This window comes from Miniopterus natalensis, chromosome 7 (genome assembly GCF_054644295.1).
Source record: "Miniopterus natalensis isolate mMinNat1 chromosome 7, mMinNat1.hap1, whole genome shotgun sequence".
NCBI classification, from domain to species: Eukaryota; Metazoa; Chordata; class Mammalia; order Chiroptera; family Miniopteridae; genus Miniopterus; species Miniopterus natalensis.
In genome coordinates, this window is record NC_142087.1 from 75,760,008 (window position 1) to 75,787,940 (window position 27,933).

General features: G+C 49.5%; 1 protein-coding gene across 1 annotated transcript in view; it reads right to left on the bottom strand.

Annotated features, from left to right (window-relative positions):
* The window catches only part of NFATC2 (nuclear factor of activated T cells 2), a 69,916-nt gene that overhangs the window by 26,287 nt on the left and 15,696 nt on the right, over positions 1–27,933 (bottom strand). Inside the window, exons 4-6 of the mRNA XM_016214417.2 lie at positions 11,802–11,857; positions 11,281–11,407; positions 8,414–9,103 (exon numbers count right to left, since the gene is read on the bottom strand). Coding sequence (XP_016069903.2) covers positions 8,414–9,103; positions 11,281–11,407; positions 11,802–11,857 — 873 coding nt within the window. The remainder of the gene's footprint in view (positions 1–8,413; positions 9,104–11,280; positions 11,408–11,801; positions 11,858–27,933) is intronic.

Below are 27,933 nucleotides of genomic sequence, written 5' to 3' on the forward strand. Positions count from 1 at the left end.
TTATCCAAAATGGGTTTATTGGTGGGGGAGAAAGATCTAGTATTGAAGTAAGGTCTGATTCACTGTTCCCCATTTACTTCATTGCCTCAAATAACTAAATTGCTTCTCAAATTCTACTTTCCTAAAGAGAAAAATATTGCCCTGGCGTGAGAGTCAGCCTCTGCACTGAGAGGTCGCCAGTTCCACTCCGTCAGGGCACATGCCCAGGTTTAGGGCTCAATCCCCGGTAAGGGGGCACGCGGGAGGCAGCCCACTGATGGTCCTCTCTCACCGATGTTTCTCTCTCCCCCCCTTCTCTCTCTCTAAAATCAATAAAATGTATTTAAAATAAATAAAATAAAGGCCAGTGACAAGCTGATTCTATGTAATCAATATCACTGTATTATTTAAAAAGAGGGAGAGAGAGAAATTACAGCTAGAGCTGATATTAGGAAGTTATATATTTTTTACATAACTTTGGGTCAATTCTTTTTTAGGAATTCTTTTGGGTCATGTGTGGGATGAGTGAGGGCCCATTACAACTACAGTCCTGCACCCACTTGCAAGTCACCCTGAAAGAGCGACATCCCCAGCTCGTCCAGGTCGCTCACTAAGGAAGTGAGTGTCAGCATGCCTGTGCTCCGTGCTTGTAAGAATGAACACACAGGGCCTTTAAGGAAGGTTTGGATGCTCACCTACCCGTGAATCTTGTTTCAGGGGTCCCCTTATTCCTTCACAAGGACAGTCACTTGTTACCACAGGGGATAACTTCATCGGGAGGTGGAAACTGGATGCAGCGCACATGACTCAGAGTAGCTAAAAGCACAGGTTTTGGTGAGTGACTGTGGGGCCGTTGGATGACACCAAATGATGTCTCTCTTGGTCGTTTATTGGGCCCTGTCTGCTCTTTGTGGCTCAGATGCTGCTCTGGAATGAGGGCTGAGTGGACAGCAAGTCTGAGAATGGACTTTCTTGTGGTTTGGTAGCTTCTGACCTCAAAATGCAAGAGCACATTCCTTTGGGAACATCTGCTTTGCATAATTTAAAAAGATGGCTGAGCATTTATGGGTCTGGAGTCGGCTGGAAGGGGGCTCCTTATAGTTAACATACGCCAGCAACGCAGAGTACAAGTGCTTGGGGTGAAAGGACTGCTGAGCAGCGCAGCTAGAAAGTGAGGTTCTCCGAGGGCAGGAAAACACCAAGAGGGGCAAGATAAAGATGCCCCTAGAGACAGACACCTACCTGCTGCACAAGGGCTGCTGTGACAGCGAGGGATGCCCACGTCCCCACCCAAGGGGGCCTGTGTGTACAGTATCCTGTGCGATGTTTTGTAGAAGGAAGGGGGGGAGTAAGAATATATCTATTTGCATCTGTCTCACTGGGGGTGGTACCACCCCTCACTCAAGGGGTGAAAGCTGATTCTCCGGGGTGAAATTCTTACAGCAGATCTCTGGGGCTGACATTTCATGGGACATTGTTGCGTTTTTTTGACCAGGTGGACGTGTTGCCTATAGAAAATGAAACACTTTCAAATGAACTTTCAAACCGAATGCTGACCAAAGCCCTCAGCAGGGGCCTGGACTCTGCGGGTGCCCACTGAAGGCGGCACTGGCGGTTCCACACAGCCCCACACTCTGATGCCCGGATTGCGCTCTCCAGGTGCCCATGGCCTCTGGGCTGCTCGGCCAGGCAACCACTTCACTTGGTTCTCATCACAATGGAGAACCCCTGAGTTTCACCCTATATGAATGCCACTGTCCCCAGTCCCCAGGGAGGCTGCCAGGAGGCCAAGCCACATAGAGCCGATGTGGCAGCTGGGCACATGAGTGGCCTTCAGTGGCAGCCGGGCTGTCCGTGGGCTTTGCACGCCTCACCCAACAGGAGCTGCTTTGTCACAGGCTTGCCGTGGGCACTGCGCAGCCCAAATGAAAGATTCCTGACCTGCCAAGCAAAGCCGTGCTGGCCGCAGAATGCTGTTCCCTCCTCGGTTCCTCTCCCCCTTCCTGTGCATTGGAGGGTGTGCCCTTCTGTCCATTCTTCCCTGGCCTGACTCTCACGCACTGGCACATCCAGCTTCTGGGTAAAGAGGCTTTTCAAAGGACACCCTTGGCCCCGCTGCCAAGAGCACAACCAGCAAAACTTGGGCCACTGTCCACGATCTGCCAGGGGAGCACAGCAGGGGACACGCTCGCTGGACTTCCCAGCTGTCCCTGGGCCAAGGGCATCATCTCTTGTGCAGGTGAACATCCGAAAGGGCTGGAAGGAAGCGTGGGAAGGGAGTGTGGGCCTGTGCTCTGGGGCTTTGCCCTACACTTGTGCCCACATGGAAGACACAGAGCATGGAGATGAGTGGTCCCCATCTCCAAAGACCAAAAGAGCCCATTTTTTTATTCTCCTATAAAACTATATTTTAAAAATTTGAACCACACCCTACAAGAAGTCAAGTCAATTAAACTCATAAACAAACAAATATCGTAGCCAACATTTATGGAGGATACTTTGTGCCAAGCACTGTTCTAAGTGTGTGATTTGCAATCACTCATTTCATGCTTTCCACAGCCCATGAGAGAGGAGCTAGAATCATCTCCTCTCTACGGATGGGGAAACGGAGGCCCAGCAAGGCTAGTAACCTGCCCAAGGTCACAGGTAAGTGGGGCAGCCGACACTTAAGGCTAATGTCTTACGTCTTAGGGAGACACGGTGAGTAAATACTGAGAACTGAGGCAAGGGGAAGATTAAAACAAGACCAAGGGGAAAGGGCATGCATCGGGCCAGGCCACCACGCTGAACCGCACTGTCTCACGCAGAGGCCTGAACCTCTGCTCGAGCTGCCAGGCGGCCCAAGGCAGCTGGCCGCCCCCATGGAAATTCCACGTGGTGGGGTCAGCTCTTCCAAGGATGGAGAGAAAGCTCTCTGCTGCCACCCACCCTCCCTGGGCGACCTCGGTGGTGTTCATTTAACCTGCTGGTTCTTTCACTGGCAGAAAGAACACTGGCATCGGGGACGGGAAACGGGCTTGTTTTGGCCCCAAGCTGAACAGAACACGCACCCTGCTTCTTTGCTGCCTGAAAACCAGTCCCTGTGAGTCACAGATCAGTTCCTCTCTGGGGCTCTTTCCTACTTAATTTTCACAGAGAGTATTCTTGTCAAATAAAAAAGCCCAAAGTCTTGCCTGGCCAGAGTGGCTCAGCCTTGGTCGAGAGTCGTCCTGTGCACCAAGGGCTGCCAGTTCGATTCCCAGTCAGGGCACGTGCCCAGGTTAAAGGTTTGATCCCTGGTATGGAAGGCAGCCAACTGATGTTTGTTTCTCACATTAATGTCTCTCTTTCTCTCTCATCATGTCCTCGAATGAGGATTTAATAATAATAATAATAATAATAAAATGCTCAAAGTCTTAAAATAAAGGTCAAGTCCAGAGAAAGCACCACAACAAACTTGAAGGGAAGTAGGGTCTTATGGTCATCATGGTTATTACCAATGGAGCAAGTATTAATTGTGGAACATCTCTGAGGAGCCTTATGTTCTTGGCTGGCATCTCCAAGTTCAGTTCTTAATACGTCTTCAGCAGTTTGAGTGTCTGAACGGGAGGTATAGTTTTCAGTGGGGAGAAGACAGGGGCCTAGAGAGTTCAGGTAGGTGGCCCAGGCAGGGATCAGAGCAGCTCATACCCAAACAGCTTGCTGCCCCCTGGGTCTGCTGCCAGGATGCCCCGTAACTAGGCACATTTCTTAGACACGACGGCAGGTCCCAAGGTCAGAAGATATGAAATGAACTACACTTAAAACTACTTTGCATGACTCCCATGCACTGGCCCGTGGGCATGTGCACTGACACCGACACCCACCTGGGTCCCCTGCTCCTCAGCACCTCTCCCGCTGGCCTGGGCCCTGCACAGCACAAACACTCCTACCTGCTCGATCAAGGCACCCCGGGCCATCAAAGGCATAGTTGCCCTTCATTCCAGGCAACAGAAGTGACAAGAACTAACTACCTGTGGGTGGACCCCACTGTGGCAACTGCAGCCACATTTGAAATCACCGTGCTAGTGAAAGGGTGTACCTTATAAAATGTACTAACCCTCTAGCACATTCCTGCAGCAGGACTCACACACTTCAGACCTGACTTGGTCTAAAAAGAGGTCAACTCCTTCTTTTCCAACTCTTGCCTCCCTATAGTCCATTTTCCAAACGCAGCCAGAGCGATCTTTTCAAAGGGTAAATCAAATCACACAGGGCTGCAGTCAAAAATCCGCCAATGCTAGCCCTCTCCTCTGGCCTCCTAGCCTTCACGTGGGGCTGCTGTTCCCTGTCCCTAAAACACCCTTCCCTCAGATCTTCCCCAAGCACACCGCCTCAGAGCGGCCTTGCTGTGCACTTGGCCTGTGGGGGCCAACACCACTCTGTCCGCCACGCTCCAGCTCCTAGCCTCGCGTAACTGCCCTCAGTGCTTCCATTCCATCTGAAACACGCTCATCACCTTCCATACTGTCTCGCTCTACAAACAATACCCCAGGAGAGCAAGGATTTCGCTTGACTGGTGCACTGCTGTGACCCTGATCCCAGAACAGTGCTGGGCACAGAAGGCAGCCAGTGAATAAATACCTGTGGGTGAGAGGCGGGGTGGGCAGGACTAAGGACAGGGAGGGGTGGAGGAGAGAGGAGTGCAGGGAGGAAGGGAGAAGGGGAGAATCCATTTACAGAACCATGGGACTGCTAGGAGCCCTTGGTGTTTCCCAGGTGTAACCAGCAGCTAAATTTAGAAAGCATTAGTGACAGAAGGGGACAAGGGAGCAGAAGAAAGCCGAGTGAGTGTGTGCACAAAGCATACATTTCAGAACCAAGAAAAAGTGCCTGATTTGGGGTGGGCGGAGGAGCACAGGAGGCGGGAGTGAGGGTGCACGCTGCCCTGGAATATCACTTATTTTACTAGTTCAAAAAGAAGACTTTTTGAAAATGTCTCCAGCCCTTGGCGTGGAGAAAGCAGAAGTTGCATTTTGGAGTTCCAAGGGAAAACGGAGCCCAGACAGACAGCGTCTGTGCGCAGGAATGCAGTTTGGGGCGAGGAGAGAGAGATGAAAAGCAGACGGAACAGAGTGCAGCCAGGTGGGACCCCCAGACAAGACACTGGGCCGTTAGCAAAGGGCCAGGAAAAGATAACCAAACACCGGGGCTTCCCGGGACCACAGCCGAGCTTCATGGTCAACTTCTAAGACACCTGTTTGCATTTGGGCTGCGTCTGCTGGTGACCCTTCCTTTCCCATCTGTGGAACTCTCCCTGGGCCCTCGAAACACTAGTCCCAGCTCTCACAAAGTTTCCAAGGAAAGTCTACTTTGCCAAAATCCTAAGGCAAATGAATGGCACCTGAGAAATACTGACAAGCTAGAAGTATGCTGTGCTGGAGCTGGCGCAGCCAAATACGTATCTTTGGGGGAGACCGCCTTTGGAGTAATCATGACAGGGACAGAAAAGGATCTGACAAACCTAGGATGTCTCCCAACCAGGCTAGAGAAATGACCCACGAATTCACAGTTTACCTGTCAGCAATACACACTAAACAAACTGAGCAGTCGGAGTCCCCACCCATAAAGCCTACAGTGGAATCGGAGACTATCCCAGGGCAGCCAGGCCTGTTAGGGGGCCTGAATTCCAGCAGTTAGGAGACAAGGCTGCACCCACCTCTTCCTGGTGGCTACTGGGTGGTGCGGCTGGGCACTTACCACTGGGCACGACCAGCCATATGGGAACTCCCATAGTGTAGGGTCTTGCGTTGGGCAGAGCCTTGGGGACAATGCTGGCCATCTAACCAGCAGCCACACTGCTGCCCCTTGGGGGCCCCAGGATTCAGCATGAAGCCCAAGAACTGAGGAGCCTGCATATGACATATGGGATGGGGCAGTTCTGGGTGTCAGACTCTGACATTCCTTCACAGTCTTTCTCCCAGATGTTGGGGGAGGGGTGTTCCAGGCCCCAGTGGTACACAGCTCCAGGGCTCCCACTATGCGGGGTACAACACCATGTGAGTAGGACCCCTGGAGTCGTGCACTCTCTTACCTGTGATGAACTCATTTTGGAAAGTGTCACGTCCCCTTATTTTGGAGATTTACAATGTCCACTAGTATAGTAAAGGTCCTGAGAAGTCCCGCAGTACATGAGGTATTTTTAAAACTTGGTGTAAATGAGTTTTTTCAGAGTTTTAAATATAGCATAGGGGATATAGTCAATAATATTGTAATAACTGTGTGCGGTGCTTGGTAAAATATTGGGGAGATCACTTTGTAAAGTATATGATTGTCTAACCACTATGTTGTACACCTGAAACTAATATAAAATAATACCAAGTACCAACTGGAACTAAAAAATAAAATTTAAACTTAAACATGCCATGGAACCCTCACTTCAGACAACGGGGCTTGTGCAGAATGTGCTTAAGAAAAGGCTCCACTGGGGGAAGCGATTTCACTACACTCGGCTCTCTGAGACATACTTAAGGCCCACGCGTGCTCTTGACCTGCCGGGAGCTCCCTCTCACCATGACTTTGAAGCTGCCTTTGTTCAGAAAGACACTTAGGAGGCCTTTGAAGTTCTCCCTTCTCAGCTGCTTTCTCTACAACACAGGCTTCTGTGGAAATGGAAAGCACCTCTGTGGTCTGGGGCCAGGATGGACACGCAAAGGTGACTCCTGACCACCTCAGGCCCCGTGGATACTGGTGCGTCACGGAGAGCCAGGGCAGACTGACCGCCTCCTGCGCCCTCCCCAAGCTGCTCGCTGTCTTTCCTGTGGGAAGAGGGACAGGGTGGCAGGGCGGGCACGTCTCTCGCTCTGGACACCGAACCAACACCAGACACAGAGTCAGCAGGGGAAAGTTACCTGCCCGGCTCAGGCACTCATTTATTTATAAAGCACCTCAGCCCTGATACATGCCCCCGCCCGCACGTGGGGAGAGGTCCGGTTACAGCCACATTTCATTTATCCGATCGCAACAGGCACGCGTATCAGTTTAACTCTCTACGTGATGGTCTCCTTTAAAACAGGCATCAGACATTTATCTTAACCATTTTGGGTGTAAACTGTTCAAGAGTGGGTGGCACCTGGATCTGCCTTTCAAGGCCGAGCCTGGTGGCCCTGACCACCTGTGCCTGATTACTCGGGATTAGGCGGATCAATTATTAATGCAGCGAAACCCTGGGGTCGACCTTGGGAGGCACATGGGGCGGTCTGACCCTATACTAAGTGGCCCTCGAGATCTTTGCTGGATGCATCTGGGGGAAGTTTTTGATAGATAGTTTTACTAGAGAGAAGACACGGAAACTGCTAGAAGTCACAATATCCCCAGACAACTCATATCATTAAAACTTTGCATAAAGTAAGTCTTTTTGAGTAAGCACCAAAAAATTCCTGCCACTCAAGTGTCTGATACCTCGTACCTGGTCTCTGTATCTCTTCTGGCCATTTTGAAGCTTTCTGCCTTACTCCGTACTCCTTGGCTGGGTTCCTGAGAGTAAATTTTCCTAAATTATTGAGGTCTCGGGGCGTATCAGATGCTACTGTCCCTGAAGCGTGAGGCTGGAGCTGTGGATGGCAGCCAGCGGTGTAGCTTTTCCTGTTCCTGTTCATAAACCCCAACCACCTGTTCCCCTGTTTCTGGAGCCCCCAGGGGAAGGCCGCTCTGCCTGCCCCACCCTCTCCATCCTTCGGCGGCACCCGACCGATCCCAGGTGAGTGTCAAAGACCAACGTCACATACACAGCCGCTCCAACTAGACTACCCTCCAGCCGGGCCCCCGCCAATACACCCGGCACCTACAGCCTCACACAAAGCCGCCTCTGCACTTGTCCTTGGCCCAACCACAACGGAAGCCCACTGTTCCCCTCCCATCAATGTGCTTCTCTGTTCCACCAGCACATGGCAGAGAGATGCCCGCAGCCTGCCTGCAAGCCCCATTCATGCTCCCCTCTCACAGAGCCACTTTTCAGTGAACCTCTCCTTCCCTTTTCTCTACCCCCTAAATACACAAAAGAGGGCTATAAAGTGGGTTTCTTTTTCCTCTCTCTACAGAAATAAAAGGTTAGTTTTCCTTCCTTTCTGTTTTCCTATCCTTGGTCTAAATTTGGCAAATGGAAAGCTAGTGGAAGCAGTTAAACTGACCCAGTTCATGACCCCGGGATAATCCTGTGGCCAGAACATTTGCTCTTTCTCTTATGATGGTTATAGGGGGGCATCGAAAACTCCTACCACCCACCCCAAAAGTCCTGCTGGGAAACGATTCATGCACAGACTTGGGTGAGGCCTTAAGGGGCATCTTATTCAATCCCGGAAATTACAGAAGGGACACTGAGGCCCAAAGGGGTAAAGGAAGATCCCCAGGCCATACAGTGAATAGGGGACGCTTTGGGCACCGTCCTTAGGGACAATCAGAAAAACGAGCCTCTTACCGTCATCCAAGTAGGTCTGATCCAAGTTCTGCTCCTGTTTAATTGTCACTCCTGTGGGTAATACTTCCTTTTGGTCACTGGCCGGGGGTCCGTTTTTGGCGGCTCTTTGGCTTGTGGCATTCTGCTGCTGAATGACCGTGGGGTAGGACCCCGGGCTCAGCCGCTGACCTTGACTGACGGGGGGCGGGCCAGGCCTGGTGGCGCCCGGCGCGAAGTTCTCGCAGTACATGATGTGCTGGAACTCCTGGTGGCTCCCACAGCGCAGCTGCTGGTTGGTAGGCGAGTAGTGGATCACCGGCGAGGCCTGCTGACTGGCCGGAGAGGAGTGGAGCAGGGCTGAGCTTTGGCCCTGGGAGCCGGCATGTACCAGCACAGAGCGGTGGGCCTCAGCGAGGGACAGGGGGGCGGCCATGAGGGCCGGCTGCTGGTAGCCCAGCAGGCTGGGGCTCAGGCTCTTGCTCCGTTGGTACAGGACAGCCGCTGGGTTCTGCTGCTGGTAGCGGGCATCGGGGGACGAGAGCCCTGAGCGGAATTGCTGGCAGGGAGCCATGGTGGCCACGAGGCAGGAGGGTGACTCGGCCACCCTGGGGTGCTGTGGGTAGTAAGGCTGGCTCCCCAGGCCCCCATGGGCGGGACTGCAGATCAAGGTGGGGTCATATTCATCCGTGGGCTCTGTCTTGATGGCTGGGACTGCGAGAAAAGCACACGGGATGCACCGTTCTTAGTGAGCTGCAGATGTGCAGAGGGTTAGCCATTGGGAACATGGCCTTGGGAGTCAGAATGGGTGGATCAAACAGGCAGGCTCTGTCATTTGTTAGCCTTGCGCAATGGTCTTAGGTCAAAAACCTAACCCTGGGCAATGATTTGGAACTACAGGTCTAATAGCGGAAAGGTGGTCTGTGGACAGCAGGTCTGTCTCAGCCCTGGGACACTTGCAGCCTCTTTCCCCAGGAGAAGAGCTCAGAGAAGAATGTTTTTTTAAAACCACGCCTCTCCCTCCTCCCTTTGCCCTGCTGGTGCCTGTCCCCCTTCCCTGCTTGTTGCCCTTCATAATACATATCACCACCTGAAATACTCTGTATATTTTACATGCTTATTTATCTGAACACCTCCCACTAAAATGTCAGTTCCTCAAAGGGAGGGTTTTCAGTTTGCTTTTGTTTTTTTGTCTGTTTTGTTCAATGCTGGGTCCCTAGCACCTGAAACAGTGTCTGGAATTTAATTGACACTCAGATATCTTCTGGACAAGAAATGGCCAAATGGTGACTGTCACCCTCCTTAGTTCTACAGTACTTTGGGGGAATGAGACCTGCTGTCTTGGGCCTCAGTTTCCCCATCTGTTACTTGGCAGTAATTAGCACAGTTACCCTGTGGGGTTGTTGAGAGAGGATTAAGTGAGCCGTGTGTGCAAAGTACAACAGTAACTGGCCTACAGTAAGTGCTCAATGCCTCTCTTGTTGCTATATTATTATTATTATTACTAGTACTACTACTACTATTAGTGGTATTGTGGTTACTGTTCCTCTCTCCCCACCTAAGAGAGTCACCAGAATTTCTCCTGAGGAATCAGCTTTCTTTTCACTGGAGTATATGAATTGGTGACAGGGCAGTAATCACGTGTTAGGGGTTGGAGGAGGCAAGGAGGTCCAGCACTTAAAGCAAATACACAGCTTTGACACCAACCAGAGAAACCATTTCTCAAGATGCCATTCAAAGACCCTCCAATCCTGGCCCGACTGGGGGACTGAGTCCTGCTTCGGTCACGTTCAGACAAGTGCGTGCCAACCAGGCCCAAGGAGGCCTCACTACCACACGAGAGGTAAGAACATCCTGAAACATAACTGCAAACCTCTACATCAGCAAGGATCATGGCGAAGCAGCCTACTGCCCTCCCACAGATGGTCTCCACAGTTCTAGGTCCCATTAGGACATTGCCGCTCATGGCATGGCACGTCGGTCCTGGGCTGGGGCCACAAAGACCTGTGGACATACCCCCCAAAGCAGAACACCCCAAGGCCAGACTCTCAGGATTGCCTCTCAGGTTCATGCAGCCCAGAGACTCCCTGTGAAACTGTCTTAGGACAGAAATTGCACCCCGGGTGATAGTCTCAGATGATAGGTTTCCAGTCCTGGAGAGGTGGCTGGTGGGCCTGCCTCGAGCCTTGGCAAGCTGGGGGCCTGCTTCTGCAGCCCCTATTATCCCAGTCAGACATATCAGCAATATCAATACCACTTATTATGTGAGCCCCCTCTCTTAGGGCATCAGCTCCTCGAGGGCGGGGCTTTTTACCTGTTTTGTTCATTGCTGTGTCTCAAGCTCAGACCAGTACCTGGCACTCAGATATTTTCTGAACAAATGAATGAATGAAAAATGGCACTTGTCACCCTTCCTGGGACTGCAGTACTTTGTGGGAATGGACCTCCTGGCCCAGTTATCCACCCAGGAACTCCACCTGGCCACAGGGTAACTACTCACAGTGGGGTCAACTAAAGATGCCACAGGTTTTAGGGCACCTCTGCCACTCTGCCACTATCATGATCAAATCTAAGATAGTGACAGGAGTGACCAGCTTTGCAGCCTTGTGCTGAACAAATCCACACAGCCTCTCCCCTGTTCCACCCTCCCAAGGGAAAACATTAGTAACAATAACAGCGCATATCACCGGTATAAGTTTACTGTGCTAAGCTCTTTGGGAACATTTGATTTCTGTGACTCTCATAAGGAAGGTACCATTTGCCAGATGAGGAAACTGGGCTGGTTGAGTCACCGGCCCAAGGTCGCCCAGCTGGCAGCAGACGTCACGTGTCCTCCCCCACATGCTCCTGCTGCCTCTCCCACCACAGGGCCTTCAGGGAGAGCTCCTTACCTGGGTGGTAGGTAAAGTGCTGAGGCTGACTTCGTTTTCTTTTCCCATTAATGACGTAAAAGTTCACCTTCACCGACGTGCGAATGTGCTTGTTCCGGTATTCGGGGATCTCAACGAAAAGCATGTTCTGGAAGGAAGGAGTTGTCATTAATGTCCCCGCAACGATATCTAAATTCCCCTCCAAGGCCCCAGGCTCGTGAAGCCAGCCCGTCTACACGGAGTCATGACCTGTTCTGTACGTTTACAGGTGAAATTCCACTTAAAGGGAATTTGACTTTTCAGCCACGGCAAAGAAAGGACTGCCACTTACTCTATCAAAGTATATTAAGATGTCACCATTACAAATCAGAGGGCCTGGTGCTCATGGAATGTTTAATTCATTTGTCACTTCAATACCTACTGAGGGCCTGTTGGTCCAAAGCCCTGGGACTTTGGAGAAGAAAAGGAGAAAAGGAGAGAGAGCAGGGGGGAGGTGGCAGGAAACATGTCGGGGCACTAGGCCGCCTGGTCCGGGTGCTTACAGGTTGGCTCTTGTCTTTATCCACTGTGGCCTCCATCTCCCAAATCTGCTGCCCATCTGAAAAATTAAAAATGACAGACTTTGAAGGAACTAATAGAAACCAAAGACTTAAGTCCAAAGCTCACCAACTTCTATTTATCTTGGTTTTTCTATGACATTTCAGTACAGTGTACACGTATGTTTGTGTTACATATGTATATATGTGCACATATGTATTTTATTTTCATATATGTATATTTCTTTTTGCAAAGGAAATGCATGGTGACAACAGAAAACTTAGCGACAAGAGAAAATAAGGGGGGAAAATGCCCATCATTCCATCACCATTATTTTTCTCTACATCTGAATGCCTATATATCTTTCGTTCTTTCAAAATAAAAGTATTGTTATACATTATACTTTACTATATGCTTTGTTCCACCAAAGACTATTTCCAAAATGCCTTCTTGGTTGTCTGAGAAGACAGGTGGCTCACACAGTCTGTCCTAAGATGTCCTGGCTTATGAGTCACAGGAGAGAATGGAAACATAGGATCCCGCCCTCCACTTTTCAGTCAACAGACAGGCTGGATTTCACACAGCTCATTGCAACAGTCGATGAGAGGTTTTGCTCAATAGTAAACTCTCCTTCCTTGGAGCACAGCACTAGCTCCCCAGTTTGGGGCCAACAAGCCAGGCCAAATAAAACTCTGCATTTGCAAATAATAGATTTCTTTTGCTGACCACCTACATTGGCAGTTGGGCAGTTTTCAGCTCAAATAAACCATTTCCACCCGTGTTTCCAGGGTTTTTTGTGGAACACTGGCTCTGAAGATTATTAAATGGGTTTACGAGAATGAAAAACAAATTCTACAAGCTAATAAGCATTTGGAAAATGCCAAGTCAAAGTCAAATGGGTTTCTTTGTTGCAGGACTTCTCAGAGCCTTTAACCTACTCATGTGAAGCTTAATTCTCCAAGGTGGGCTGGGGTATGTACCATGTCCCAACATTTGGTGAAAACACCCTCCCCCCTTACAAAATTATATAAGTTTCAGGTGTACAACATTATAATTCAACATCTGCATATACTACAGAGTGGTCACCCCAAAAGTCTAGTTACCATCCATCACCATACAATTGCCCCTCCCCCACTTTCACCCACCTCCCAACCCCCTTCCCCTCGGTTAACCACCAATCTGTTCTCTGTATCTATGAGTTTGTTTTTGTTTTGTTTTGCTTGTTCATTTGGTTTTTTTGGGTTTTTTTTAAGATTCCAAAATGGTTTTTGTCTTTTTCTTTCTGACTTATTTCATTTAGCATTATACCCTCAAGTTCCCTCCCTAGACCCCCTTTATAAAGCACAGCTATTAGCATCTGTGATAGGTTAGCTTTGAACCAATATAGTCTTGGCTCTTAAGGGTCAACCAACGAAATCTGGTGTCAGTGTCTTATCTGGACTTAGTAGTATAGGACATATTCCCCAAAATAGTAACTAATAAAAAGCCTGTGAGTGCTACCAAAGCTGATGCAATCTAGATGATCTTAACAAGGAACAAGCAAAGACCAGCTAGAGCTTCTGTCCCAAGTCAGTCTGTGAGTCTTGGCCTGACAGTTCTATTAGGTGCAATTCCTGAAATGACTGAGGAAACTGTGGGTTTGTGTCAAATGGGAGAAGGAAAGGGTGATTAAAGCACTGGCTTTCACTGGTGTGTAAGAGCCCTGTGGGAGGGACCAAGTTATATCATCACCATCTCCCCAACGCCCAATGAACTGTAGGTGCCTAGTAAACGTCTCATGTCTGAGTAACAAAAGTGTCAGCAGTTCCAAAGCCTGTGATGGGGCCAAGAAAAAGCCAGAAGGTAACTTCAGTCACTGCTTAGAAAGAAGCAAGAAAAGATAGATAGATGATAGATAGATGATAGATAGATGATAGATAGAAATAGAGATAGATAGATAGATAGATAGATAGATAGATAGATAGATAGATAGATAGATAGATAGATAGATGATAGATAGATATAGATAGAAATAGATAGATTGATAGATATAGATAGATAGATGATAGATGATAGATAGATAGAGATAGATGATAGATAGATGATAGATAGATAGATAGATAGATAGATAGATAGATAGATAGATAGATAGATGATAGATAGATAGATACAGATAGATGGATGGATATCAAGGAATTTGAAGTCATAAACATGGTACTTTCTATGTCAGAGAAAATCCTTATTCCTTTGTCAAAAACAGGCCAAAGGTTATCCAGCAGAGACACGTGTGCCCCCCAGGCGGCTGCACCAGCTGGGGCTGGGTCCCTGTCAGAGCGCGCACGCATCCACTCAGGGCCATGTGAGCTCTAGGTCGGAAGATGACGTAGGAAAGGGGCAGAGGAAACGAGCGCCGTGCTGTGTCTGCGGCCCTGCCTCCTCCTCAACCTCTCCTTGGCTGCATCGAGTTCCCCACCGTTGGCACCACAGCCCCTTCGGTTGGCCCACTGTCCTGAGTCTGACCTGCTCTGCAAAGGAAGGACTGCTTGCAGAAGTCTCAGACCTCGGAGGAAAGGGAGAAGCACCCGGAAAGGTGATCGGGGAGCATGAAGCTGGGGCCATAAAGCCCCACCCCCAGCTCTCTGCCTTGACTCATGCCGGTAATGGGAGACGAAGCACAGAAAATCAAAACAACGGTGTGATGACAAGGGTGTCACCAAGAGCCGAGTTCTCATGGTCTAGGGACCAAGAGAAATGGGAGGAAACCCTTCTCCCTAAACGTTGCCCTTTTCTCCGTCTCTGCGCCTATATAAGCAAAACTCCACCCACCAACAACCTGAATTCCAGCGCCCAGCTGTTGGAGAGAATAGAAAAGAGCCAGCCCAACACCGCCAGATGGGGAAACTGAGGCCCAGAGAAGGAGCGGGGGCTGTACACAGGCATGCTGTGGACAGTTGTCACAGTCCTTAAGGAAGGCCTGGCACAGCCCAATAAGGAGATAGAGAATCTCAAGGTTATTTAGCAGAAAGACGATGAGCGGCTTCCTGGGAAGCTGGAGTAAGGTCCCACATATGCAGGGTCTTTCTAGGGTCACGGCCATCACGAAGGTTCATGCACATCTCCTCAAGCCCTTCCCTGTTCCCCAGCCTCCAGATACCACCAAGCTCCACAGTGGCCTTGAAGGCCCTGCACAGCCTGGCTGCTGCCTCTGTTCCAGCCTTTCCAGGCACCATCCTCACCTCTGCCAGTAAAAATGACAGCTCTCGCCTACAAGCGCTCACTATGTGTGAAGCAGGACTCGAAGCACCTCGCAGGAAGGACCTGTTTAATCTAGACGCCAACCCTAGGTCACAGGTCGGAATATCACCACCACCTGACAGGTGAGGATGTTCAGGCACAGAGAGGCAAAGGCACTGGCCCCAGGACACACCGCTAATGGGGAAGGAAGCTCAATCTGAGCCCAGGCACCTGGCTTTACAGCCAGCACGCCTTATCCCACCAACATGGTGTGGTTTCAGGTTCCTAGGCCGTGCAGCTCCTCTGCCAAGTTCATGAGGGAGGCGGGCAGGCGTTCCAGGTGGCTCGTCCTTCAAGGCTCAGCTGTGGTCTCCAGTTAGACCAAGTCTGTCCCCTCAGGGCTCGCATAGCACCCTGGGTACCCCACCATGGCTCTCACTGTCTCTCCGTTGTCTAGGACATTCTCAGAGGCTGTCTACCTCCTTGCATACCCTGGTGCTCAACCATTTGTCAACACGATTAGAATGAAAATCCCTGAAATCAGATATAGTCCCAGTCTAAGTGGTGGCCGGGGCAGGAGAGTGCTCCTTCAAAGAAAGCAGAGGGCCACTGGGTGGAAGTGGGCCAAGCGCCCATCAGCAGATGAATGGATAAACAAAATGTGGTCTAGACACACAAAGGAATATTATTCAGCCTTAAAAGGGAAGGAAATTCTGACACAGGCTACAACATGGATAGACCCTGAAACATTATGTTAAGTGAAATAAGCCAGACACAAAGGACAAATACTGTATGTTTTGTCCTACACAAGGTGCCCAGAATGGGCCAATTCAGACACAGGAAGAAGGGTAAGGTTACCAGGGCCTTGACGGAGGAGCGAGGGGAGTTAGGGTCTAATGGGTACAGAGCTTCTGTTTCAAAGATGAAAACATTCTGAACACAGATAGTGGTGATGGTTACACAACTGTGAGTGTACTTAATGCCGCTGCATTAGATCCTTACAAATGGTTAAGACGATCAATAGTATATTATGAGTATTTTACCACATTTTTTTTACAAAAAAAAACAAACAATTGGCCTCACCCCCAGAGGCCTGGCTTGTTTGGTGGCCTGCAGATTGGCTTAGAGGTCTTTTTGATTAGTTGCTGCCATTTCAAAATGAGTTTTCACCTAAAAATGCGGATTTTGCTCTTGAAAAAATTTCAGACAATCTGGCCATTCTGGGCACCCACACAGGAACTTGACTGTGGCAGCATCTTCAGACAGTGCCTGATCCCCACTTTACCATGGCACCCCCATCCTGACATGCACAGCTGTGTGCCCTGCCTCGGTGGGCCTCTGAGGGATGGAGACAGGCACCGCCTCCCGCAACCTGGTAAGGAGGACCGGTCAGGTTTCTGCAGGTTCTCTCAATTGGAACGGGCCTGATGCTATTCTCATGATTGCAGGACATCTGACCCCAGGCCAGCTCGGTCAGTGTCCTACCCTGCTGGCCGCCCCCCAACCCCAAACCAAGGACCCCTGGCCTGGCCCTCTGTCAGGACCAGAAACAACTCGTATTCCTTTCTCCTGGGGGAGGCCCCCTGCTCCCAGGACCTGACCCTTCCTTCTCTTCAGAAACACAGTCCCGTGCCCTGGAAAAGCTCCTGAGACACCACGCAGCTCAGCCTCCTCTGTGGGCCCCATTGTGCCCACAGGGGCCTCCCTACACTGCCACTCACTTAGAAACCCTCCCTTCCTCCCAACCCTCCTCCGGGCTCCAGCAGGGCAAACAGGACCTGCCAGGCAGTGCTTCCTCAGGATGCCCACTGCTCCCAGGGGCCCCAGGTCAGAAGAAGACGGTGGGGTTGGAGGAAATGCCTGCTCAGCCCTGTGTTCTCGCAGGCCTTCGGCGGCCTGTTTGCTGTATTTGCTGTAACCCTGAGCCTCCTTGGGCATGTTCTGCAGTCAGAACGAACTTCCCTCTGTGTGCCACCACAGTGCTCACCATTTCATTCCTGTGTACCCCAACTCTGGAGCAACAGACATGCTCCAAATCCCTGTTTTGCCCCCAATTAACTGTGTGAGCTTGGGTAAGATACTTCATTCACTTCTCTTGGCCTCTTATCCAAAATATGGGGAAAATCATAGTACCTATACCTCAGGGGGGTCATTCCAAGATAAAAGACACTCAGCAGAAAATAATGTTGAGTAGACATTGGCTAGTGGTGACAGATTATTGAAATACTACCTTTTTCATCTTTTTTGCACATATACCAAAGCATTGGAATAAAATGTTGGAAAAAAATCACAAGCATTTTTTTAATAAAAAAATAACATCCATTCTTGTGATTATAAATACTTTTGCCTGCGGGCATGGGCTAAGGGGAATTTACAAAGGGATAGTGTCTAATACAGAAGACAGGTGGCAGAGTGCCTGCTTTTCTTTCCTTTCAAAAATGGGTCCTGTTGCCCTAGCCAATTTGGCTCAGTGGTTAGAGAATTGGCCCTCAGACTGAAGGGTCCCGTGTTCGATTCCAGTCAAGGGCCGTACCTCGGTTGCAGGCTCCAGCCCTGGCCCTTGTCAGGTGAGTGTGGGAGGCAACCAATAGATGTGTCTCCCCCACATCAGTGTTTCTCTCTGCCTCCCTCTCTCTCTCCCTTCCACTCTCTCTGAAAAGCAATGGAAAAAATGTCCTCAGTGAGGATTAAAAAACAAAAACAACAAAAACATGGGTGTTATTACTATTATCGAGAGAGAGAGAGAGGGGTGGGGGGAGGGGAGCTCTCACAGGAATAAGAAATCAGAGCCTAACCCATGAGCTAAAGCCAAGGATCATCTCCTCTGTTTTGCATCCTTAGGCAGCAGAGCCCAAAGGGCAGCTTGGGGGGCCCAGCCTGGCTGTGCCTCTCACGAGGGTCTGCACTCAATTCTGAACAAACAAGTCCCCAATGGGAAATGAGAGCTGACATCACTGTCCTCAATTTCATGTACCATGTGGAAGATACACTCAAGGGGTCTGGTCTCCAAGGGGAAGTGTGTGATTTGCATCTTCCTGGACTCCTCCTCCTTTCCCCCACCCTGCATCCCCCAGCACCCAAGTCCTGGGGTTCCACCAGCAGAACACACTAATCCTAGCCTCTGGATTCAGCTCCCAGGAGGCGACAGAATTCACAGTAAATGTTGGCATGACTGCCTCAGCCTGATGTCCTGCGGTCTGGGTTAGAGTCTTCTTGTCGCCATTTACTAGCTGTGTGGCCTTTGAGTGGTAGCTTAACCTCTCTGTGCCTCAGTTTCCTCATAGCAAATAATAAAGCTAATTTGCTGACTTCAAAAGAGTTTGGCAAGTCTTCAAATAGAAATCATCTGTAAAACGCTTAGAGAAATGCCCAGCCCATAGTGAGCGCTGGTCTCAGTGTTACTGTTTGAGAATTTGGTGTTTCACATGGGCCTGACTCTAGGGAGAAAGAACTGGCTGGCCATCTGACCCAGGCGTTCTGGTGGCCATCACAGTTTCTTGCTCATTTCATTGTATAACATCTCTCGCTGCCAGTGAATAAACTGACCGTTGAAAGTATTCACTGGGGAGGAGGGGGGCGCAATGTGAATTAATTACGGGCCAACTATACTCGGTATGAACTAGCAGGTATATTTGGTACAGGCAGCCCTTAGAATAAGGAAGGTCATATTTTCTGACCTGGAAATGTGTCCCTGTGATATTAAAAGGCAGAATTTTAAGTGTTGCAAACCAGTATGTGCAGTGCTATGCAACTCTGTGAGTCTATGAATATGTCTGCTTAAACCTAGGGAGCCTGGTCTAAGCTACTCATAGGGCTACAGCCCTGCGGCTGGGCCTGGATGGGTGAGGTGAGGCCCTCGCACCTTCCTTCGTGGGCTTCAAGCACCGTGGTACGACTATGGGAAGTTTTAACTCGTGTGCCTTTTTTAGTGTTTTTTAAAATAAAGTTTTTCTCTTATGAAAAGAGTGTATTGCAACCGCCTGTCTCCCAGGAGCCCTTGGGGCCACAATCTTAGACGGAGGCCGGGCACAGGCCACAGGCACTCATTAAGCTCCGACTGCCCTGCAGGCCCTATGTGGGCTGTTGGGGCCACTGTGCCAGCCACGCATGCATTCTTGTGCTCAAGGTCCCCAGACAAAAGGCAGGGCCCTATGTCCCACCAGAACGCAAAAGAGAAATGATTCAAGGCCCCTCACCTTGACTGGGAAGGGGACCCTGCCTCCTTCCTCAGCCTCCCTCCTCTGACTTAGCTCCAGCCACCCTGGCCTTCTCTGCCCCTCCACCCACCACACTTGCTCTTCTCCAGACCTCACCAGCACCAGCTCCTTCCAGTCCTTTAGGTCCAGCTCAGGGAGGTCCCCCCTGACCTGTCCCCTACTCTCTGTCATTTTCTGTGCCTACCTTCCACTCTGACATCTTTTACCTGCCTACTGGTTCTCTCTCTCTCCCCTGCTAAGCTATGAGCTCCCTGCAGGCAGGACCATGCATCTGTCTGGCTCTTTAGCCCCAGCACTATGTGCCTGGCACATAATAGATGCTCAATAAACAAACTGACCTCAGGACTCGCCAGTGCTTGACCCACAGCCAGAGCTCAGGAAATGTGACCACTGACCTCTCCAGCAAAAAGACCCCACAAAAGACAAATCGCTGAGGGCTGACGGAAGGATCCTTTTGGGAACTGACTCAGAGAAGGAGCCTGTAATATGTGTGCAGACAAGGAATCAAATGCAACCAGAGACACCCAGCCCCAAGTTCTGCATAAACCCACCTCCCATCCCACACCCAGGTCTGAGCATCAGGGAAAACCTGCCCAGAACAGAGGAGGCCCGAGAAGATCAAGTACGCTTCTACTGCTCTGGGAGGAGATGAAATAAAGGACTTTGGTCTCTTGAGCAGATGTTTGGGCAAACTTTCCCCATCCTAAATTAACAGGGACTGGCAGCCAGCACGAAAACGGCCCTTCCAAGTCTTACTCAGAGGGGAAGAGAAAAGAGCCAACTTCTTTGGGCAAAGAGGTTGGGTCTAGAGAAGACTTAGCAAGAATCTGCAAGAAAACAAAAAACAAAAAACAGAGTAGGGGGCGTGCCTGGCTCGATTAACATCATAGCCTTCATTGTCACTTGGCTACAGGGCCAGATGATCGCGCCCCGATAACCAGCGCATGGGGGCGGGCGGCCGCTACACTTCAGCCAGTTCCACGGCTTCTCTTCGGAGCCCACGTCGGAGCAAAGTGTCAGGAAGCAGCAGGGTGCGGGGTGTCTGAGTCTTAGTCGGCCCGATGAGCCAGGGCTGGTGTGGGCATCACAGGAGGATCAAGGGGGCCTCAGGAGGAGGAAAACAGGTGGGTCCTCATGTGGGCCACAAGCATGCCACTGGGCTCCAGGCACAAGGAAGGGGGTCGGAAGGTCAGTTAGGGCTGGGAGGCCGGGTGTGATGCGCCCCAGTCCTGGCCTCTAAAAATTAGCTAAATGAAGAGGGTGGAAGTCATTTGGTCTGCTTTATGACCTCTAACCAGCAGAAAAACGTGCGCTCCCTGGATGCACGAGCTTAATGAGCCGAGCGGATGGGGGGATCGGGAGGGTCCCCTTAGCTTAGGAGTTCACCCATCTGAATGGTACAACTGCCCAAACGTGCTCAGTGAGATCTAGAGAGGGTCTTGGTCCCCAACGCATCCCCTCTCTCCTCCTGCCCCACCATGTTCTCCGTGGGCTCACCGACCCCCTTCTACACCTGGACAACTGCAGGGGCTGCTACTCACCTCCCAGCTTCCTCCACCAAAGTCCATTCTTTATCTAGATTGCAAGACCAATCTTTAAAATATAAATTAGATCATGTCGCTTCTCTGCTTAAAACCTCCAATAGCTACTCATTGCTTTTGGAATAAAATCCAAGGTCCTCACCATGCCTACAGGCCCCGGCATGATCCGATCCTCCCCCCAGTCATCTCACACTGCACAGCGGCCTTGGCCTGCTTTCGGTTCCTTAAACACCCCAAGCTCATCCCCACCTTGGGGCTGTGGCACTGGGCCATCCCTTCTGCCTGTGACATTCTTCCTACAGTCCACCAGCTCCCTCTTCCCCGCCTTTACGGTTCTGTTCAAAGCCACCTCCTCAGGGAGGCCCTCCCTGACCACGCTCTCTAGAGTTGCCAGATTTAACAAATGAAAATACAGGATATCCAGTAAAATTGGAATTTCAGAAAACAACACATACTTTTTTTTACTACATGTCACAAATTCTGTGCCATTGCATAGGACATACTCATACTAAAGAAATTCATTGTCTGAGATTTGAATTGAACTAAACATCCTATATTCTCCCCCTACCTCAGACCCTTTGCTGTTACACCTTTGACCTGGTTTCACTGTCTTCACAGCACCTTCCCCATCTCAAGTGACCTGCTTATAAACAAGTTTGAGGCTGTCCACTTCCTGAGGGCAGGGACTTCAACCACCATATGTCCCCAGTGCCTGGCATAGCACCTGCACATAGTAGGTGTTCAATAAATATCTGGGGAATGACAATGGAAGCCCTGGGGCTGAGTGAGCAGAGCAAAGCTAAAAGGGCATCGCTTAGTCATGTTACATAGAGGCTGGTCCCACCCCAGGCATGACTCCTCTACGTGAGGAGCTGTCATCTATAGATGACCTACACCAGCTTCATATAGCCAGTCACTCTGGGAATCCAGCCCTCTACTGAGGCTCTGTCACCTCCAGCAAGTCAGTCAACCTCACTCTGTGAGACAGTTTTCCCATCCGCAAAGTAGGGGCGGGGGCAGGACATTAGTCAAACTCCCTCCAGCTCCGGCCATGATGGCAGGAACCCAACGGCTTGGGTGACAGGTGGGAAGGAGCTCATCTGTGCCAGGAAGGACTCTTCTCCCAGACAAGAAGCCAACATGACCCTGCCTTCCTGACACTGTTAAGTAAACTGAGTTCCCAGGGGACACATGGAAAGTCAGCTGACATTTTTTGAGCACCTACTATGTGCATGACACTTTCAGATCCCTGATCTTCTTTAATCGCTATGATACTACCAACCCCATTTTAGAGATGGGGAACTTGAGTCCCAAAGCATGAAATATGAGGCTGATCCAGGCTTCAAGCCAAGACTGCCCATGACCCCAAATCCAGCTTGCTTACACCTTAAATATAGTCTCAAAAATACAGAAAAAATAGAAAAGGGTGTGGGACAGCTAATTAATGAATATTATTATTTCCTTGGGGGGTGGGGGCTGAGGGGGATTCCAAACTGCTAATTGCAAATTACACAATGTCCTGTGGAAATGCTAGGACCCAAGAGGACTCATTTCTCTGTGCCCTTCTTCAAAGGCATCCAAACAGAATGAACTGCAGGATTCTTTCATTCAACACAACAGTCTGTTCTCACATGCAATAGACTAAAGTTTGGGCAGATATTCAGCTCCCTGAAAAAGACCATTTTCTCCATCCCCAGCGGGGCTTCAGAGTGGTGATCTGGCCCCTGTCTGCGGAGGAAAGCTTCGAGCCCCAGCCAGCTGTAAGTGGTGGGCTCCAGCCCAGGGGTGGCTGATGACACTGTAGACGTGAGTCACTCAGGGCAAAGGTCTGCAGAGCCTTAGTCATGCCCCAGCCCAGCCTGGGTCTGACCTTTCCCAGAGGGAAACCCAATCCCAAGTCTATTGTTTCAGAAAATGCCACACCAGGCGTCCACAGAGACTGACAGGTGGAAGGGGGAGGTACCTTCTCTAAGGTGGTTCCAATTTTTCCAGGACACTAATTCATGGAAAAATACTTAATTTAGCGAAAACCTTTTTTTATTTTAAGCAAATGTATTTCTATTTATTAAATGAAGCTCAAAATACAACCTTTGGGAACCTCCAAGTAATAAAATGACTCATTAGGATATGATGACTCAGTGGGAAAGGGAATTCCACCGCCCACGCCTCCTCTCTAAAAAATCAATTTGCCCTCTCAACAGGTGATGGGAGCCTCCGCCATCAGACTGTTCCAAGAAAACCGTTCAACAAAACAAAACACAAATTCTCTTCAAACAATTTAAGTTTCAAAGCTGAGTAAGCCGATGCAGGCAAGTTTCCAACCTACACCCCCGCAGGATAGACAGCCAGGGAGCTACTTGGTGGGGGCCGAGGGGGGGGCGAATTAAGAAAGATTTACCAGCTGAAAAATTCCAAAACTCTGTGTCATGTGGAGGAAGCTTCCAAAACATTGGATCCCACCCAGGCGCAGGGAGTCACCCAAAGCCATGGCAACCCCGTTTCCGCTGCCACATCACTTTTATTTTTGTGTCCTTAGATTTTTTCCTGTTTTGCAATGTTTTGCTGGGACCCCCGACTCCGCCTGAGGCCTGGGTGGCCGGGGGCCAGAGTGACCAGCTGAAGTTAGGGAACAGCCTGGACTTCCCGGCGTGAACTTTGCCTGAAAGGTTACACATTTTTTAAATTTCAGAGAATATATAAGGGCTTTTCAGCCATCAGTGAGAGTGATAAATAGGAAATACCCTGGTGCTTCTGTTTGGTTTCTCTTGTCCTCTTGGATGTGATTAGAGAGATTACTCAGGGGGTTGATGACAAATGTTGCTTGGGATTCCAGCTCTGTCTCCAGCTGGGGGTTCACCTGGGGCCCATAACCTGACCTCTACAAGCCTCAGTTACCTCATCTGTAAACTGGGAATAATGCTGCCTGCCTTTCAGGGCTGGTGTGACAATGAAAAGAGATGACACATTCATTCAGCAATATGTGTGAGCGCCTACTATGTGCCAGGGACTATTCTAAATGCCGCAGATACCCTAGCAAACACCAAGCCCCTGCCCTCAAGGGACTAAGGGCCTAACACGGGAGACCAGATAGTAAGTGAGTGCTCGAACAGACAGGGTCATTTCAGTAGTACTAAGTGCCACCGAGAAAACAGAGCAGGACGTTGGGACAGGAACTGACAGGTTGTGGGGGAGGATGGCCGACTTCAGAGCAGATGGTCAAGGAGGGGTGGGACCTGAAGGAACAGGAGGAGGCAGCTTCATAAAGAAATGGCGGGAGAGCGTTCTCAGAAGAAAGAGCGAAAGCAAGGATCCTGAGACAGAAACGAGTATGGGGTGTTTGGGGACAGAATGAGGCCGGTGCAGCAATAGCCAAGTAAGCGAGGGGGACAGGCAAGAAAGCTGAAATCAGAGGTGAGGGGCAAGGGCCAGGTCATACAGGCTTTTGGAAGTCCTGAAAATAATTAAAATTAATAATAAAAATCATCAGCGTTATTATTACTGATGCTATAAATAAGAAGCCTTTCTCCAAAACACCAAGCTTTTCTAACTTGAGGAACACCATGCTGCCCCTCGCCTCCTGTTTTTCCACCGTCCTCCAATTTGTCATCCCGCTGGAGTGGAAACCATCAATTCCACTTCGGTCCACAGCTATAAAAAGAACGCTGGAGCTGGTGATGCCGATGACCCAACGTGGGGGCTAAGATTAGCCCAGGAGGCTGTCACCTTTCCTTAATGTGAGAACCAGCTGGGGTTCCCCTTCCTTGGAAAACTTCAGCTGTTCCACTCCACCCCACCCCGCCCCGCAGCGCCTTTGCCGGCCAAGCTGTCCATGGAGATGGGAACAGGGATGCATTTTGGAAAAAAGAAGTTGAGCAACAGGGATTCCCCCTGTAGAAGGCAGCCCTGCGCTGGGAAGCGAGTTCTTGGGGTCAGAAGAGCAGAACCAGCTCCCTGCAAACCCAAGGCAAGCTCCCTGTCCGTCACAGCCACCAGGAGCCAGGCATCCTACCAGGGAAGCCCACCGCTCCTGGGGGCAGGGAGTTCAGGGGCATGTCAGATACCCCTGCTTGTCTGCTGGCATCATTCCAGGAACCACATTCATCCGGGATTCTTTAGTTGGACATGAAAGGGTTAGAACTGCATCCCCTCGACCCCAGAGACCCACTGCAGAAGTCAATACTTAATCTCACCACAAAATGATCCAAGTCAGAGGCTCAGAGCAGCTGAAAGGTCATCAGCCAAATTAACCTGGTTCTAAATTTTTTTCAGAGCAGAACAGCTAACAGTCAAGGGTGCAGACTCTGGAGCCAGGCTGGCTAGGGCCAAACCCACCACTGCCATTTGCCAGCTGTGTAATCTTCACCAAGTTACTTAACCTCTCTGTGCTCAGTTTCTCATTAGTAAAACTGGCAGAGCAGTAGCTATCTCATAGGACTGTGGTGAGGAATCAGATTAGTTAATACATATAAAATGCTTAGGACAAGGCTTGGCGCATTGTTTATTATTGTTACTTATTGTTTTTCAATGTTTCTTGGTTCCATGAGCTAAAATCATATCTTTGTCCTTCTACAGACTAAATATAATGATAATAATAGAAGCTAACATTTAATGAGCATCTACAATGTGCCAAGCTCTATGACCTCATTTAATCTTCTCATCTCTCAAGAGAAGTAAATCATCTCTATTTTACAAAAGAGAAAATGTTGGCTCAGAGAGGTGAAGTGACTTGCCCAGGATGCCAAAGCTACTAAATGTAGACCATAGATTCAAACTCAGGCTGTCTGACCTCAGAGTCTGTGTCTAACCACCACAGCATGCAGCCCCAAAGCTTGCCCAGCCAAGGCCAGTGCCAGGGGCAGTGTGTGTAGAATAAACCATGTGTACAGACTGAGTTATGATAATGCTGGAGAGACCATAATATAATAACAGACTTTCAGTGAGTGTTCCCTACGCACTAAGAACACGCTGCTCATTCATGCATTGAACTCCAGGAGGAAAGGACTGTTTCTATCCTATTTTACAGAGACGGAAATTGAGGCCTAGGGAGGTTGAAAAAATGAAGAATGCTGGGTATGATCTCAGGCAAGTCCCCAGACTTCTCCTTTGCCGTCTGCCTCCCACAGGTCCTGGGTTAGAGAGAATAACATGCAGAGAGTGGCAGGCAAAAGGTCCACCCACAGATGGGTTCAATCACATGGAGCTATTAATATTTCTCTTCTTGTTAACACACAACTTTTTCAAGTTGAAATAGGCTCTGAGTTTTCCTCCCTTCAAGAGGTAAACTGTGAAATTTCCTCCAAGGCCAAGAAAAGAAAAGCTAGAGAGTACATATATTCATTCATTCATTCATTCATTCATTCATTCATTCATTCATTCATTCAACAAACACTTAATTGATCTCATTGAGTAGCTTAATGAGAACATGAGCTCTCTGGACAACTGAAAGCTGTCTGGCTCCTAACTCCATGGGGAACTTGGCAGGACCTGGCCTCCGAGTCATCTCTACATGGTTCCGTTGCCCCCCTCTCCACAGAAACTGACAACATGGGCATGGATAACAAGACCTCTGTATACTACTAGCATTTTCCTCTCTACTAATAAGGCATTTTGAAGCCATACACTTCTTGTGAAAGTCAGCAGAAGGCTAATAGGATGGCTTCCTGGTACAGGAGATGCATCAAAACTGAAGAGGCTAATTTCATAGCACTCTCCTGCTCAAGAACCCATCATGACTCTCTATTATATTATCCATGCGCAGAACAACCAAGGTTATGTCTCTGCCTGCCACTGGAAGACCTCTGTGTTCTGGCCTCTGACTACTCATCAAAGCATTTCCCCTTGTTAAACAGCCTCTACGTCAGCATATTGGCTTGCTCTCTGACTCAGAGCCTCACAATTCTTGCTGTAGAAAATATTTTACATTTTTCCACCACCTGAAAAATAAGCCTCCCCAGAACACTTAAAAACATGAATGCCCTTTTGAATCCACTACACCACATACAGGAAATAACTAAAACAAATAGCATTAACTCATATATCAAGCACTTACTCTACACCAAGCATTTTATAAGTACTGAGCATGTATGAACTCTTACCCTCATGACCACCCTATTAGGTAACACTGTCATCATCCTCACTGTACAGATGAGGAAACTATTGCCCAGAGAGGGTAAATAACTTGTCCAAGGTCACACAGCTAGAAAGCAGTAGAGCTGGGTTTTGAACACAAGCAGACTGGCTAGATGGCGAGTTCTTGTCTAGCTGACAGAATGAACGCAGATGTTCATCACTGAGTTACCTATAACAGCACAGAGCTGGAAGCAGCCCAATGCCCAATAAAAGGGGAATCGTTAAATGAAGTGCTGGACAAACGTATAATAGAATGGAATCATCCATTTCAATGTCTGCGTTCCTAACTCTTCTCTGCACCACCACTGACCGACCGTGTGCCTTCCAAACCACTCCCAAACCCATCCATCCGTCTCCAACCCCCCTGCCATAGCCTGACTTAATACTGCCTTTTTCAGTTCTGCCTTCTGTAGGGCCCATCCCAAGAGGAAGCTCTGTGTGAAAGAAGCATCCCTCCCCCAGACACTCTGCTTCCTCCTGTCTGCAGGAGTCTTAGTAGTACCCAGATCCATGATGCATCCAGCTGGAAAGGCAGCCTGCAGAGGGGGTGCCCTTGGGCGGTGCACAAGCCCACGACCAGACAACCTGCCTGCTGCATTCTCCGCATCATCCCAAAGGCAGTAAACAGAGAAACAAACGCCAATACCCCTTTGAATTAACCTACTGAAATCATGACTGTTAGAAAAAAAACTAGGTCTAGCATCCATAACTATTCAATAATTGCATAACCTGACATGCTTCCCTTGCTGCCTCCTCATGAGCAAAACATATTACCAGACCGTGAGTGCAAGAAAGACTACAACGCGGCCAATAAATAGAAACGTTAGACTTCTCAGAGCAAAGGAATGCAAAGTAAAAAGAGGTACCAATTCGGCAAATGGCACTTCTGGGGAGAGGTGAAACCAGACATGGGACTGGTAGAAGTTTCAGTCTGTAGATTTCTGGAAGGTAATTTAGCAATCTGTATTTAAAACCCCCCAAATGACTCTCCAGAATCCCACTGCTAGGAATACATGGTAAATAAACAAATAAGATGC